At 44.6% G+C, this 16457-nt stretch overlaps 1 protein-coding gene across 1 annotated transcript in view; it reads left to right on the top strand.

Moving 5' to 3' along the window:
• LOC136015957 (uncharacterized) overlaps nucleotides 1-16056 on the top strand; it is a 34229-nt gene extending 18173 nt beyond the window's left edge. The window contains exons 3-5 of the mRNA XM_065682608.1: nucleotides 1757-1929; nucleotides 2941-3081; nucleotides 15528-16056. Of these exons, the coding sequence (XP_065538680.1) occupies nucleotides 1757-1929; nucleotides 2941-3076 (309 nt within the window). The 3' untranslated portion in view covers nucleotides 3077-3081; nucleotides 15528-16056. The remainder of the gene's footprint in view (nucleotides 1-1756; nucleotides 1930-2940; nucleotides 3082-15527) is intronic.
• The last annotated feature ends 401 nt before the right edge of the window (nucleotides 16057-16457 follow it).

The following is a 16457-nucleotide window of genomic DNA, read 5'->3' as shown; positions in this document are numbered from 1 at the left end:
AAGGGTCAGATTCTCAGGCGGAATGTGCTGTGGAAGTGTGAAGTATTGTGCAATAGCATGCTGCAGTAGAACTGTCAAACACAAAGTGGTGTTATGAAATAATACTAGTAATAATAATGGCATAATTGTATCAGGAGATAAGCCTTTATACATTGTTAACTTGCTGTACAAGATATCTTTATTAATATCACTATTTCTCCTTACTCTGGCCATGATGTTTAGGTACCAAGGCTCTGATGGTTAGTGTAAAATGTCTGACATCACTGACTGGCTTTGGAGCTGTATTTACGCATACCACCAAGTAAATATATAGAGCTTGCCTTTAGCTGTGACGACTCAGACTCCAAACAGAATTTCACTGCAGCTTTTATGTATTTAATATCCTGCTTCTGGCAAGTTCTTTGTCTTTTCCATTTACTGCTACAGCCTTAGGTTTGTCAGCTTCATAGGAGTCTTGGCTACAAGAGCCTGGCCCCACATGTTCCATTTTAACATGAGACTCTGAATTAAGTTGATAAATGTAGCTATGTGGTTGCCACCTGAGACACTTTTGTAAGGACACTCACCTGGCTTTCTGAATATGGTTAAGCAGCAGAAAATACCAATAAAGAATATTTAAACAGCACTGAGATCAAGCTAAATGAAGCACTTCAGAATTATCCTTGGGGATTACTACCAAATGTGAATATTTCTAATGAGGCTCTCCACAGAATGCTTTCTGTGATCTGTAAGAGATCTGTAACACTCCTGATCTGCAGAGGACAAGGATGAGCAATGATGAGGACTGGACTATCACACACACTGATCTGAACTATTTTATTAACCACACCAAAACTTATTTTAATGTAGCCCAAAGCAGTCTTATACATCTGGGAACAATGTACTCAAACTGTGTCTGTATTAAAGGAGGTATGTTCAGAAGAGGGTTTAAGGCCTCCGACAAGCAGCTCACAGTGAGAACCCAGCACTACACACAATATGCATGGAAGATAATGCTGTAGGTGGAGCAGGTGAGGTGGATATTGAAACGCCTCATCACACAGAGTCCTTTGTACACATCTTTAGCAAATAGGGCAGTGCAGGAGAAAGACACAGTGCAGGCAAAAGGCACAGAAACAAGACAATTTCTTGTTTCTTGTTTGACAAAGTGCCGGAAATTGCAGCTGTTACTTGGCGTAGTTAAAGACGTTAGAATTTTAAAAATACTAAATAATTGAATCGCAGTCTCTCAGCATCCTTCTGGAGAAAATACGTTAGGTAGGATAAGTCTCTTCAAACTGAGAAGGAATGTTATAAAATATCAGTGCCTGGAATGTTAAACTGGGCAGGTTTAGTAGGATAAAGGTCAGATTTTTTTTTAGTGAGGCAGTAACTAAGCATGGGATCATGTCCGCATCAAGGATAGGTGGTTTTTCTGTCCTTTTGGATTCACAGCTTGGACGCCATCTGGAGGATAGGCAGTAGTCCAACACAATATCAATATCAATGACATATAGGAAGACTTAATGATCCCTTTTGGCCTGATACTCAAGGAACTGAAGTCCACAGGACTTCTGCCATTGACTTTAACGAAGGCAGGGTTTCATCTTCTGTTCCCAAGGCTTTAATAATGGAAAAGGTATTAATTACCTCTGCTCAAATGAATGGAGGCAGAGTGATGTGCCATACTGTGGAGGAAAGCTGCCAAGAGAAGCCAGCAATGGTGCAAGTTGAAACCAACTTCCTTTCTTTTTAATGAGTATTTTCTGTATTTCAGCTGCATAGTCTCTTGAAGCACATCTGTGTGGTCAGTTCTAATTATAGAACACTTCTGGGACGTAACCCTGCGTACAGCATGAACCAGGGCTGCATCACAGGCTTTGGAAAGCAGCAGATGAGAGGGGAGATCCTAATGGTCCAGATTTTGCCAGAAGAATGGATGCAATTTTGGTAATTGAGGGCAAGCGAAGCTGTCAAAGATGGGGCAAATTGAAAGTCATCTGCATTCTCAGTGAAGGGGAGCAGTGGATAATTCTGGGCTTTGGAGATGACTACATTTCTGTCAATGAGCCAAGAGAAAAGATAGATTCTTCTGCTTCAGCAGGGTTGACTATCGCTTCAACTTCAGAGTCTGGCTTATTTGTATAGCTGCATTTAGATGTCTTGCCAGAAGTGAGGCTGCTGGCTACGTACTGGTTTATTTTAATAAAGGCATGTTTGAATGTTACAAATCTGCAAATGTTTCTTTCCTGTCCCTGTCTGCAGCATACCCTGCATACGAAGGGCTGATCAGTTATTTAGTCCTTTCCATGTTAAAAAAGCTAGGACATTTTCCATACTAAAAAATATTTTGGGTGTAAAGGTCAAGTACAGCAAACAGTCCGACACTGAAAGTGTGCTTTAGATTTTCCTGTTTTCATTTAGATTTGTGTTTTGAGTCACCGGATCATGAAACGCAAGAGGTCCTTCTAAGGTATGAGCATGATTCAGGAAACTATGGACATATATCCATGATGAATGCAAACCTACAGGCAAAACTACAAATGTACAATTGATCAGAAAGTCCACAAAGTATCCTCTAAAAAGATTATGACATAAAATATTTATATTCTATTCTATCCTATTCTATTATTAGTATATTATTTTTTTATGGCACAGTGAAGCCATCAGAATAGTCAAACAATAATGATTAATTTTATGCTTTAGCCAGTTCCTCCTGTAAGCATGGAAAGAAAACACTTAAATGAGTGGGTTCTAGGTTATCAACCCTCCCTGTTACACCCCTTTTTCATTCAGATAACCCTTAAATTACAAACTGTGTTTTCAACAACTACATCCTGGAACAAAGATTAAATGAATACCCCTCTGCCCCAGCCACCCAAGTACAGAGCTTGGTCCTCTTGCTCCCTCTCAGGAGACAGAAATCTTTAGGATCTGATCCACTGTTTGGCTTCTTCTCAGGGGTGATGGATGCTGGGGTCTGTCTGGTGCAGCTGAGCAGAGACAGAGCTTGGGAAGACAAGACATCCAACTTAAATCACTGCACTATGGCAATGTGAAAAATCCTCCTCCACCCTCGCATGGGCCTATTGTGTGAAAAAGGTAAAAAGAAAGGCAGATTGCATTAAAATCAATATTGTGAAAATGCTGATGGATGTTATGCCATTGTATGATCTAATGCGAGTCTTTGCTGGGGCTACTGATCTCAGATTGGAACACCCTCATGTAAAGGAGACAAATTCTAAACTCCTTATAGATGGCTAAGCTAAAATGTTCACCATCTAATCATCTAATCTCAGGAACGTAGGTGTCAGGCCGTAAATCTAGAAAATAAATTTTAAGATATACATTGCAAAGATTTCAGACCTGTTTATAATATAGTGACCAGTCTAAAGCAAAATGGTATGAATATGCTGAGATCCAAATGGCAAGGAAGACAACACAGCATTCGTAAAATTGCATTCACTTGCACATTTCGTTTGCATAAAATTGCAAATGATGATTAGACCCAGGATGCATGAATTCTGCATTGCTTTTTCTAACATGACCTATGATCTAAAGGATTCAGTTAGTCTCAGTGCTTCTTCAACTCTTTATCCAAACCAAAAAAGGCTTTTCTTCCTGCTGAAATAAATGCATTTGTAAGGGCCAGGTATTACAATGCTATTGTCTGAAGATCTTATCCGTTATTTCAGGTGTAGTTTGCTGAGGCTGGCCACAATGTTTACTACCTTTAAAGTAATTGCACTTGTAAAGCTTAAAACATCATTTCTCTAACTATATTGATCAGCTTGATTTTCCAAAGCCAGATGCCTCTACAAGGCTTCTATACACCATATTCAAAGCATGAACAATGCCAGGTCCACCATACCAACACAGTCCCTTTAGTGACAGACATACAGAAAATATCTGTATTTCTATAGTTCATTGTACCTTGTTTTCCCCTTTTGTTTTTAACGTTTCTGTCAGGAGGGAAGAGAGTGACAGCATGTCACTGAAGTCTGCCAGGTCCAGCCTTACTCCTGCTTCCAGCCTAAATTGGAAAACAAGAGGGTAATTGGGTAAAAGATCTCTTAGGAAATTGCTATGATCACTAGACTATTAGGTGATAGTTTTACTGTCACTGATCAAATTCAGACAACTCTATTTCCTGTACTTCTGATACTGCAAAAGCCACCAAAAATCTTTATTAGTGCTGCTGCAATGTTACACCTACTCACCTCGAGAAGAAAAGGTCCTGATACTATGTTTTTGTCATTTCACAGCTTCATCGTGCTAAATTCTCAGTGATCTTGCACCCATTATTGGTATATTTACAGACAGCTTTTTTTTCTCTTGTATATTTTGTATCTCAGGGACACACATTTGTTTGTCTTTTTTTTTTCCCCCTGTACTCCCCAGCTACATTTATTGCTTTCCATTATATGTATCTCCTAAACAGTTTAGGTAACTAACATTAGTTCCTGTGGCTCCTACAGGTGTTGGAAGTAATACCTCTTTCTAGGTATTGTCATTTTCTAAAATCCAACATGGCAATTTACAACCTATTAGCAAAGTAAATGTGCAAATATTGAGGGGCTTTCAAATTCTCAGCCTTCAAACACCTGACTAAAATTCTGGCTCATGGGTAGTCTACAGCAGTTTTATTACCAATGTGAAACAGCTGATCTTAGTCAAAATATGGCAATGCATCTCCCACCCCCTTTCTCTGGCTCACACAGACAACTTGAGGGCATGCAACACTTTCTTCACTCAGGTATTACATCAGAAACCTCACTGATGTTGTCGGGAGATGTGCTGCGTGAGTAAACATCAGATGATTGAGACTATAATACGGACCTGTAGCCAATTTTTTAGTCATTTGGCCATTTAAATAATCAGTTAAAATATCCTTCTTTTAAATGCAGTGGAAATTCCCATAACCTAAACTGACTAACTGGCCTTGCAGCCATTAATTATGTCAGCAGAATTATTGGTGCAATAATATGAGTAACTGGAGGAAATTCTGAGGTCTGTCTTATACAGACACTGCACCAGCTGGTTGCGTGTTGTCAAGCAGCTCTGAAAAGACAGCAGTACAGTTGGTGGGATTCAGCTCCAGATCAACACACATGAATTTAAGTGCCTGTCGCTGCCCACACACCACCCAAGAATCGTAGAATAGTTAGGGTTGGAAAGGACCTCAAGATCATCTCGTTCCAACCACCCTGCCATGGGCAGGGACACCTCACACTAAACCATGTCACCCAAGGAACCAAAATTCAGAGACTTTTGAACATCCCTTGGGTGTTCTGCCACCAGCTCCTGCTGCAGAAGAGTTTGGGTCTTCTCCAGGTCCCACTGTCACATGTGGCAGCTCTGCGTGGATGAGTGAGACAGACAAGGACATCTCGAATGGTACAACATGCCTGTGCATGGGCGCTGCATCCCACTCATGCTCTTTCTCAGTGATGGCAGGAATTTGGACATTTAGCCCACGTGTAGACCTAGATATGCAGACATCTACATGCAGGTGTTTGCATCCTTCCCAGTATAGAAGAAAGACTAATTTCAAGAGAATTAGAGTTGGTACTAGCCTTGGCATGCCCTATATTTCTCCAGCGATATTTTAGGAGGCCTCACAGCTCTGCACAAAGAGTCGGACAGTGGGACTGAACCAAGAGGGAAGAGAGAGGAGACACAGACCTCTGCCTCAAGACAGGGAAGCTCTCCGGGCAGTGCTGGGTTTGTGCACATGCCCTTGCTGGTGCCCCTGGCTGCTCTCCACAGAAGATCTGCTGCTGGGAATGGAGTTGGTGGGCAGAGCTGCCAACACGGCTTGCAAAGAGGTGGGCACACAGACAAGCTGCAGCACAGACAGGGATGGACAATGCTTCCAAGGCCTCTGCTTACCCATTCAGTGGTTTTTACATGACAGCTGTCTTTGCAAAGCCATGGGCATGGCCAGACAGCATTCCCTAAAACAATACAATGACCTCTGGCCATGGCACTGGCTGCTGCCTGTCCTTGAGGATGCATGGGAGGAAGAAGGGAATGACACAGTAACTGGCATCTGCAATGAATACATCATTCTTGCAGAATAACAGATGCTGTATCTTCTCTGATGCTGTTTTCTTTTCTCCAGAAAGGTTTCCTAACTCCACACCCCAAATTAATATATTGTGCTTTGGCTACAAACGCTAATCTGAAAAGTGTTTAGAAACACCAGAAGCTACTAACAGCACTTAGGAGCAAACCGGTAATGTCCAACAGCTGACAGAGAAGTGGAACATGAATATCCATAGGTGTATATTTATAGAAGCATTGTGTATGAGTGTAGTTGCTGATCTCATTAAAGCACATCTTCATGCTTGCCTTCCTAAAATGATTCTGGGATGTGCGAACGAGTATCTGGCCGTAGATGGCACCAAACAACCACGAGCGGAGCATCCCTTCTTGCTGCTGGAGCAGCCCAGCTGAGGCGGATGGCTTGTGGCTGCGCCCTGAGGAAGCTCCAGCAGACAGATTCTCTGCCATGAGATGCTAGTAATTTCACAGCTTCTTCTTCCAAGACACGATTCTGTATATCTCCCAAAAACCAAACAGCCTTTCTGACCTTCACAACTATTTTGTCCTGTTTAATTCTTCCCTGGTGATTTTTTATTTATTTCTTTTTTAATATAGCAGCACAAAAAAAAAAAAAGAGCCCTACCATAGTCATAGATGTAATATGTTGGTGTTTAGAAAGAGCATGGGAAGGGAACATTGCTGCTTTGAAGACCTAGCAGTCTGGATAGGCTGTTGCTTAGGATTGTCTGTCATGAAGCTTAACTTTTGCTTTTTCAGGAAATTAGATAAAGTGATCCTATTTGTAAACTGCTGAAGCTCTCTTAAAATCTAATTACTGGTGTTTATTCCCATAACAGTTATCAGGATAGTGTTTTCCTCCTGTGTCTCTCTGAAGCTTAGGAAGGTTTTCATTTCCAAACTAGATTAATTTGTGGACATATTATCCTTTTTCATTACTGCACCAACACAGTGTTTTAGCTTAAATAGCCCTTCTCCCTAGCTGGTATTTCCTGCTCAACAGAGCTTCCCATCAGGCCCATTAGACTGTGTGACTCCCAGCCACATGATCACAGGCTTGAGAGGAAGATGAATATTTTTAGCCTTCACCTCCCTACCCTGGGGATATGCCCAGGGCTTTTGCCTCCTCGGATCCCAAGAAAATGCCCAGTTGCCATTGAGGCTAGAGCTTCACAGACCAGGTAAAGGGCTTATAAAGACATCCGCTTGCTTTGGGCCATCTGGAGGGGATGAGCCAGGTAAAATTAGGGGAAAAGATGAGTAAGGAGTAAACAGGAGAGAGAAGAAGTCACATGTTAAAAATAAGGAGTAATGGGCACAAACTGCTCCTGGGGAGATTCTGGCTGGACACAAGAGGAAAATTTTCCATAATGAGAACAGTCAGCTACTGGTATAACATCCTCGAGGAAGCGGTGGATTCCCCAGTGTCGGATCACAGAATCACAGAATCACAGAATCCCAAGGGTTGGAAGGGACCTCAAAAGATCATCTAGTCCAACCCCCCTGCAAGAGCAGGGTAACCTACAGTACATCACACAGGAACTTGTCCAGGCGGGCCTTGAATATCTCCAGTGTAGGAGACTCCACAACCCCCCTGGGCAACCTGTTCCAGTGCTCTGTCACTCTTACAGTAAAGAAGTTCTTCCTGATGTTAACGTGGAACTTCCTATGTTCCAGTTTACACCCATTGCCCCTTGTCCTATCACTGGATATCACTGAAAAAAGCCTAGCTCCATCATCCTGACACCTACCCTTCACATATTTGTAAACATTAATGAGGTCACCCCTCAGTCTCCTCTTTTGCAAGCTAAAGAGACCCAGCTCCCTCAGCCTCTCCTCATAAGGGAGATGTTCCACTCCCTTAATCATCTTTGTGGCTCTGCGCTGGACTCCTTCAAGCAATTCCCTGTCCTTCTTGAACAGAGGGGCCCAGAACTGGACGCAATATTCCAGATGCGGCCTCACCAAGGCTGAGTAGAGGGGGAGGAGAACCTCTCTTGACTTACTAACCACTCCCTTTCTAATGCACCCTAAGATGCCATTTGCCTTCTTGGCCACAAGAGCACATTGCTGGCTCATGGTCATCCTCCTATCCACCAGGACCCCCAGGTCCCTTTCCCCTTCACTACTTTCCAGCAGGTCAACCCCCAACCTGTACTGGTACATGGGGTTGTTCTTCCCCAGATGCAAGACTCTACACTTGCCCTTGTTAAATTTCATCAAGTTTCTCCCCGCCCAACTCTCCAGCCTGTCCAGGTCTCGCTGAATGGCAGCACAGTCCTCTGGTGTGTCAGCCACTCCTCCCAGTTTTGTGTCATCAGCAAACTTGCTGAGGGTGCACTCAGTTCCCTCATCCAGGTCATTGATGAAAATATTAAACAGCACCGGTCCCAGCACCGACCCCTGAGGAACTCCACTAGTCACAGACCTCCAGCTAGATTCTGCGCCATTGACCACAACTCTCTGCCTTCTTCCTTTCAACCAGTTCTCGATCCACCTCACTACTTGATCGTCAAGCCCACACTTCCTCAGCTTATCTATGAGGATGCTGTGGGAGACAGTATCAAATGCCTTACTGAAATCAAGAAAAACCACATCTACCGCTCTACCATCATCCCTCCACCTAGTCACTTCCTCATAGAAGGCTATAAGGTTGGTCATACATGACTTCCCCCTCATAAAACCATGTTGGCTGTTCTTAATGACCCCCTCATCCTTGATATGCCTAGTGATGGAGTCAAGAATAAGTTGTTCCATCATCTTTCCAGGGATGGAGGTAAGGCTGACCGGTCTATAATTACCCGGGTCCTCCTTCTTGCCCTTCTTATAGATTGGTGTGACCTTTGCCATCCGCCAATCCTCAGGCACCTCGCCCATTTCCCACGACTTACCAAAGATGATGGAAAGTGGCCTAGCAATGACCTCCACCAGCTCCCTCAGCACCCGTGGGTGCATTCCATCCGGACCCATCGATTTACAGATGTCCAGTTTGCATAGCTGATCCCTAACCCAATCCTCATCTACCAAAGCAAACTCCTCCTTTGTCCTGACTCCTTCTGGGGCTATAGAAATCCGGGGCCCTCGGGGAGAGTCTGCAGGAGTAAAGACAGAGGCAAAGAAGGCATTCAGCACCTCTGCCTTCTTTATATCCTCTGTCTCCAGGGCACCCACCTCATTCAGCAGTGGGCCTATATTGCCTCTTGTTTTAGTTTTATTTGCTATGTATTTGAAGAAGCCCTTTCTATTGTCTTTAACCCGACTAGCAAGATTGAGTTCCAAGGAGGCCTTAGCTGTCCTAATTGCCTCCCTACATCCTCTAACAACTGTCCTATATTCCTCCCAAGCGGCCAGCCCCTCCTTCCATAATCCATAGATTCTCCTTTTCCACTTGAGTTTGCCCAGCAGCTCCTTGTTTAACCACGCCGGTCTCCTAGATCCCTTACTTGACTTCCTACTCATTGGGACGCTCCGATCCTGAGCTTGGAAGAAGCGGTCCTTGAATGCTAACCAACTATCTTGAGCCCCTTTACCGCCTAGTACACTTTCCCATGAGACTTCCCTTAGCAGTTGACTGAAGAGGCCAAAGTTGGCCCTTCGGAAATCCAGAACTGTGGCTTTGCTAGGTATTCTATTCCTCCCACACAGGATCCTAAACTCCACCATCTCATGGTCACTGCAGCCAAGGCTGCCATTGACCGTCACCACTTCGACCAAACCCTCCTTGTTGGCGAGTACTAAATCTAGCAGCGCTGCTCCCCTAGTTGGTACGTCCACCATTTGCATTAAGAAATTATCATCAATGCACTCGAGGAACCTCCTAGACTGTGAATGACTGGCTGTGTGAGTCTTCCAGCAAATATCGGGGTAATTAAAGTCCCCCACGACGACTAAGGCATGTAGTCGCGAGGCTACTTCCAGTTGCCTGTAGAAAGCCTCATCAACTCCTTTGTCCTGATCCGGAGGTCTGTAATAGACCCCCACAACTGTATCACCCTTGCCAGTCAGCCCCTTGATTCGTACCCACAGACATTCCACTTGCTCCTCATCCGACCCCGGACAGAACTCAATACATTCTAGTTGCTCTCTCACGTAAAGAGCAACTCCACCACCTCGCTTTGCTGACCTATCTTTCCTAAAAAGGACATAGCCATCCATGACCACATTCCAGTCATGTGAACTGTCCCACCATGTCTCTGTAATCGCCACTAGATCATAACCTTTAGCCCGCACACAGACTTCTAACTCCTCCTGTTTATTCCCCATGCTGCGTGCATTGGTGTACAGGCATTTCAGGGAGCCAGTCCTAGTACTCTTTTTCCCCTGCGGGACAGGGTCTAAAGAGCTATCCTTTCCCACAAGTGAAACAAGAGATTGATAGTCCTCCTTAGCCCGCCATCCTTCAATCCCTAGCATGTTCCTCTTGGGCTTGTCCCCAACAGGCCCAGTTAAATCCCCTCCCCCCTTCCTAACTAGTTTAAAGCCCTGTCAATAAGCCCTGCTAACTCCTGCCCCAAAACCCTTTTTTTTCTCTGGGACTGGTGTATCCCGCCTGTCACCAGCAAACCAGGTGTCCCATACAGCAGCCCGTGACTGAAAAACCCAAACCCCTGCCTTTGGCACCAGTCACGTAGCCATACATTAACCTGCAGAGTCTTCTTATATATCCCTTCACCCTCGCTTGCAACAGGTATGGAGGCAAACACCACTTGCGCTCCAGACCCTTTAACCAGCCGTCCCAGGGCCCTGTAGTCTCTCTTCATCGCCCTTACGTTCCTCGTAATAATTTCGTCACTGCCAACCTGAAAAACCAGCAGTGGGTAGTAGTCAGACGGCTGCACCAGTTCAGAGAGCTTCTTTTTAACATCTCTAATCCGAGCCCCAGGCAGGCAGCAGACCTCCCTGTGTGGTGGATCCGGTCGACAAATGGGCCCTTCTGTTCCCCTCAGAAGGGAGTCACCCACCACAATTACTCTTCTTTTCTTCTTGGTTGGGGAAGTTCTGAGGCATGTGGGTGAGTGACTAGCCCTGGGTGACTCACTAGGTAGATTTGCCTCACCATCTCCATTCACCTGGCCCTGAATTTCCAAGACCTCGTACCTGTTATTCAAGGGCAACTGGGAGGGAGGAAGGGATTGTGAGGGTTTTCGCTTACCTCTCCGAGGAGGAACCTCCCTCCATCCATCCTTGTCCATTAAGCTCTCTCCTTCTGTCTGATGGTAGGAGGGAAGGGGATCCATATCTTGTTGAACCACTTCCCTCTGCCCTTGCCTTAGGGTGTGGTTCCACCAATCTATTTCACTTTCACACTCTCTAATGGCTCTCAACCTTTCTACCTCCTCCCTCAGTTCAGCCACCTGCCTGAGCAGGTCATTTATTTGCTCACAGCGAACACAAGCAGTGTCACTGGCTCCCTCCAATACAAGTGCCAGGCTCAGGCATTCGCTGCAGCCAGAGACCTGCACAGCTGCATGTCTGCAGGAAGGCTCAGTCTGGATACCCACATTAGTACTCCCTACAGCTTTCGATCGTGTTGTAACCATGATCTATCTGGTCAATCAATCCGTCTACGTCCCTCAGCACTCCTTCCCCCTCCTGTACTCCAGGCGAGTCCTCTCGATGAGGCGGATGGAACGCTTCCCTGCCCGCTCGCCTGCCCGCGCGAACTGCCGCGCAAACTGCCTCGACCCTCTGCCTCGACGCTCTCTGTTTGCCGGCTCTGCGCGCAAACTGCCTCGACCCTCTGCCTCGACGCTCTCTGTTTGCCGGGCTCCTGGTCGCCGCGCTCCCTGGGAAGGTTTTTTAGCCACTCCCAGCTGGTGCCACTCCTCCTGGCTCCGCCCCCTGTGAGTCAGCCCCTCGCGGGAGCTGAGTTTCCGAGTCCTGGGCAAGTCCTGTTGAGGACTTGAGGCTCCCTCCTCAGTGGCTCTTGTCGCTCTGAGGTGAGGCTCCTGGACGCTGATCTCTCCCCTCTCCGCTCCGGTGTTGCAGGCGTCCTCTCTCAAGCTACTCACCTCAGCAACTGATCGAGAGTGGCCCTTGATGGCCGGTTTGAATCTGACACCGAGCCTCCTGGCTCCGCCCCCTGTGAGTCAGCCCCTCGCGGGAGCTGAGCTTCCGAGTCCTGGGCAAGTCCTGTTGAGGACTTGAGGCTCCCTCCTCAGTGGCTCTTGTCGCTCTGAGGTGAGGCTCCTGGACGCTGATCTCTCCCCTCTCCGCTCCGGTGTTGCAGGCGTCCTCTCTCAGGCTACTCACCTCAGCAACTGATACTTATAAGGTTCAGCTGGACAGGGTGCTGGGACACTTAGCGTAGGTCATGCTTGCCTGAAAAGGTTGGTCCAGATGATCCCTGAGGTTCCTTTCAACCTGGAATTCTATGACTGAATAGATGGGATCTCTGGAGAAGGTGCATAGGGTTGAGCAGTGGGAGCTGACTGTGTCTGTTGACTAGCTTTGGAGGCTTCTGTCATTGCCTGTTATGAACATACCAGAGAGGCTAGAAAACAGGCATTGCGGACCACATGGGAGGCCAAGGTCCCTCTCACTTCACTTCACACTATTACCTCTTGTCCTGGAGTCTTGCCATTAGGGTCATCAGTCTCCTCCAGCTTCTTTGCCACATGCACCCCTGACCTGCTGGTGTCCCACAGTTGTGTGCACGAGTGCACACCCATTCCCCAAACTTAGCCATTGAACGCGATCCCAGTGGTAATCCTCCAGCATTTCTCAGAGTACCCTCCTTCATATCATTTGCTTGCCTTCAAGCACAATGTGCTTACTCTCCATACCTTCTTCTCCTTCCCTCCTCCTCAGTTATGACCACCTTGAATTTCCCCCCGCTGTGACTTCTCTGTGCGGTAGAGCTAGTATTTTTACACTTGGGAGAGCTTATTAAATGTGTTGCAGAGGTCTTCTCAGGCTTCTCTCTGAAACACGTCATTTATTTTGAAAGGGGAAACAGAGACTGAGTAAGATTAAACAGCAACCTGGTGTACTGACTGCACTGGAGGTTCGTTTGCAGTACTTACCCAGAGGTAGGCAATTTGTCCCCAGCCATAGCTACTGTACTTTGGTCCAGCTCTACTACTCTTTATGCAAACTTAAATGCACACATGGAAGGTTTGTGTGCCTCCACTTAAGAACAGAGGCTAGAAAGTTTGCATGTTGCTGAGTCTGAATGTCTGCTTTCATAATCATCAATTTGGATGTGCAATATTACATCTGAGAGGACTCCTTTCCTTACATTTCCATTTCATTTTAGTCAATGAATATTGACCGATACTGAGAAATTTCTTCTGGGACTAATAAGGGGAAAGTATGACATAGATATGAAAACAGGATGGACAAATTTATTTTGCAAACACAAATTTGGATTTTCAAGACTTTATTCAGCACAGGTTTCTCATTAAATATAGATTATAAGCTCCAGAAATCAAAGATTGCCTTGTGTATTCTGTAGCACATTTTAGCTATGAAATCAATAATAATTCTGTTGTGAGTTTTTCCTCAGTAAAGATTGAACGCAAAATGCAGAACTAGGATATAAAGAAGGCTCAATTAGCTCGGCCCAAAAGTTCATATAGGGTCTTCATCCTAGGAGGCAAAAGGACAGAGGAAGCATAAAGGGATACTGCTTTACATCTGCAGCTTTCAGGAGTCTGGCTCTTGTTCTAGTTCAAGTTCTGCTTATGCTCAACTCATCTCAACATTGTAGTAAAATGTGCTTTGAGAAGCTGCATCTTGTTAAATGAGTGTTAGCAACATCTGTTGCTTAGACCTTTCATGTCCTTGTTTCTTTACTTCTGACCATGTTGTGGTGGCAAAGCTATTGTAGTCCCATGGCTTGTGACTAACCAACATTTATTTAATCAGATGAATAAATTATAAACTATATAAGCTGGTATCCAAGCCCAGATATTACTTACCATGATGTAAATTATCCTTAGCATCTCTCTTCTAATGTATTTGCCAGTGGTCATACATGATTACTGTGATACGTCTAAATAACGGCTGTATTCCATGTTCAGTAGTATTCTGTAAGTTATATTAGTATATTGTCTTCTTTAAAGTACATTTCTCCATTGCTGTCCATCAGAACAAAATGCTGATCCATGTCAGCTCACTGCAGGAAAACAGAAAGGAGAGGGGGATGACTGGAGTGGCCACTACCCTTATCTGAGCCTGCTGGAATTTAACAACCTTTTCCTATCCTTCTTTCTGTTTGTTTAATAATGTAATAGCAATTTTATGTTACAGCTTTCCCTGAACTATTCATCTGCCTTTCCATTCCTTTTAGCCATTCAGACTTCTTTTTCTTTTGATTTCTGATTTCTTCTGTATTACCAATGCCCACCTCTGAATTAATATTCATATAAAAAGGAGATTATTTTCAGCTTCAGTTTGGCTTTTATTTTATGTCATGTACTTCGCACAAATTAAGTTCAAAGCACAGTGCCAGATAAATTCGCCTGCCTTTCTGCACATCCTGTGACACCTAATATCAAACTGATGCTTTTTAGACAAACCTGATGCTTTTTAGACAAACCTGATGTTTTTTAGATGAACACTCAGTGGCTGAGTGTTACCCATTTTCCAAAACCTAGCAGCACTGAGGGTGGGTTGGTGTGATCCCGGGCAATAAAACCATCTCCACATGTACATGCAGGTAGAAAATCCTCAGCATGCCTGAGCTCATGGAAAATTAAAAGACCTTCCTACCAGATCCCAGAGGGATTTGGAGCATGTACTGGTGGTGGCATGGAGGGTGTTATTTTTTTCCTGACCCTGAAGCCTTGAAGCATGAGATTTGATTATAATCATTGTCCCATTGCAGAGCTGCAAATTTTATGAGCATTAAAAGCACAGCAGTATTTCCTTCTCCCTATGGAAGACTACCAGTGGGTGAGCCCCAGATTTCACAGATGCAGACACACATACAGTTTCTCTCCCAAGCGAAGGGAGACAGCTAATTCACCTGAAAGGTGAGCACCACCTATTGCTTTCCTGGGTAAAGTGTTCACTCATTCACTCCTCTTTCTGTTCAAAGGAAGCTTCATTTCATCTGAACTCAGCTGATAATTCCTGGACCACATTTTGCTCTTATTTCTAAGGATGAAACCACCCGAGCTTCCTCATATGGGACATGGTTATAGAGTCACCTCCCAGATTCCTTTTGTAAAAGGTTTTTCCCAATCTCTGAAAGATTTCTGGGTTTCTTCTCAAGGGTGCTGTAGTGAGGGCGCTGTCCCAGCTGGGCTGCATGGGCACGTTTGCCTCCTCGCTCACAGGCCACCTCTCTCCCAAGGTGACCTCTCCTTCCTTGTGGCTGCAGAAGCAGTGGTGCACCAGGATTTGTCTTCTTCCCCATGTTTCCCTTTCCCATTTTGTTTTCTTCAGAGTTGCTCATTTCCAGCATATTTTATCACACTGAAAATGTGTAGATACTTGCTTCCCCTCCCCTCACTAACTGGATCTTTCTTTTGTAGATATTAGACCTACCGAATCAGGACCATGTACACAGCAGATACAGAGCACTAAGTAGCTGATTCTTAGTATGTGTTACAGATGCAGTCTTCTGAGATCCAAAATCTTGCCAGCAAAGACTTTGTGACTCACCATATGAGTCATCAACACAAATGATGAATAGCCTTGAACTAGAAACTGAATGATGGGAGACCCAGCAAAACCAGCCCAATTCACTGGAGGTGTACGTTGTCATCTAGCATGACACCTGTCTGTGAACATTTAGATTTATCACTTGTGTTCTTAATTTCACCACACAAAAGCTTTTAGATCTTGATATATATAAATATATTTTGTGTATATGTGAATACATAGAAATGCTCTGCAGAAATCCATATATGTTGTATTGACACACTGTCACTATTGCTCAAACTGTAGCTGAGTCAGACAGTGAAATTCCGTTTGGGGAAACCCACCTTCCATGAAACCATGATATTGATTACTTGTAATTTTTAACCTCTTTGCTGCCATGGTCTTATAGAAATCATTCCAATGTTTTGCCTATTGGGTTATCTTCTGTGTATTTCCCTCTCTTTTTAATATTGTGAATGAATACATTTACAGTTACAAGATCTCTTCATCTATTTCCTTTGAAGTCCTGGGTGTGAAATCTCTAGACCCGTACATTTGAACTGTTTAAATCTGGTAGGCACTGCTTTGCATTCTCCTGTGTTAATTTCATAAAAACGAAAAAGAAAACATCTTTGCTGCTGAAAAATTGTTGCTATGGTTTATATTTTTCTATATCCCTACACAGGCTGAGCAGAGATATGGTTCTTTCATACCCCTGCAGTCTACAGAGAAAATCTGAGCCTCATGTGAGAACTTCACCCAAAGGCTTTTAGGCAGTTGCTTCAGGAAGCCCTCCCTGCCATTATGGCAGTGAGTGTTTG

The sequence above is a fragment of the Lathamus discolor genome, chromosome 5 (assembly GCF_037157495.1).
Source record: "Lathamus discolor isolate bLatDis1 chromosome 5, bLatDis1.hap1, whole genome shotgun sequence".
Taxonomy (NCBI): Eukaryota; Metazoa; Chordata; class Aves; order Psittaciformes; family Psittacidae; genus Lathamus; species Lathamus discolor.
Note: the sequence above shows the minus strand (reverse complement) of the source record. Positions and strands in the feature narration are given on the sequence as shown.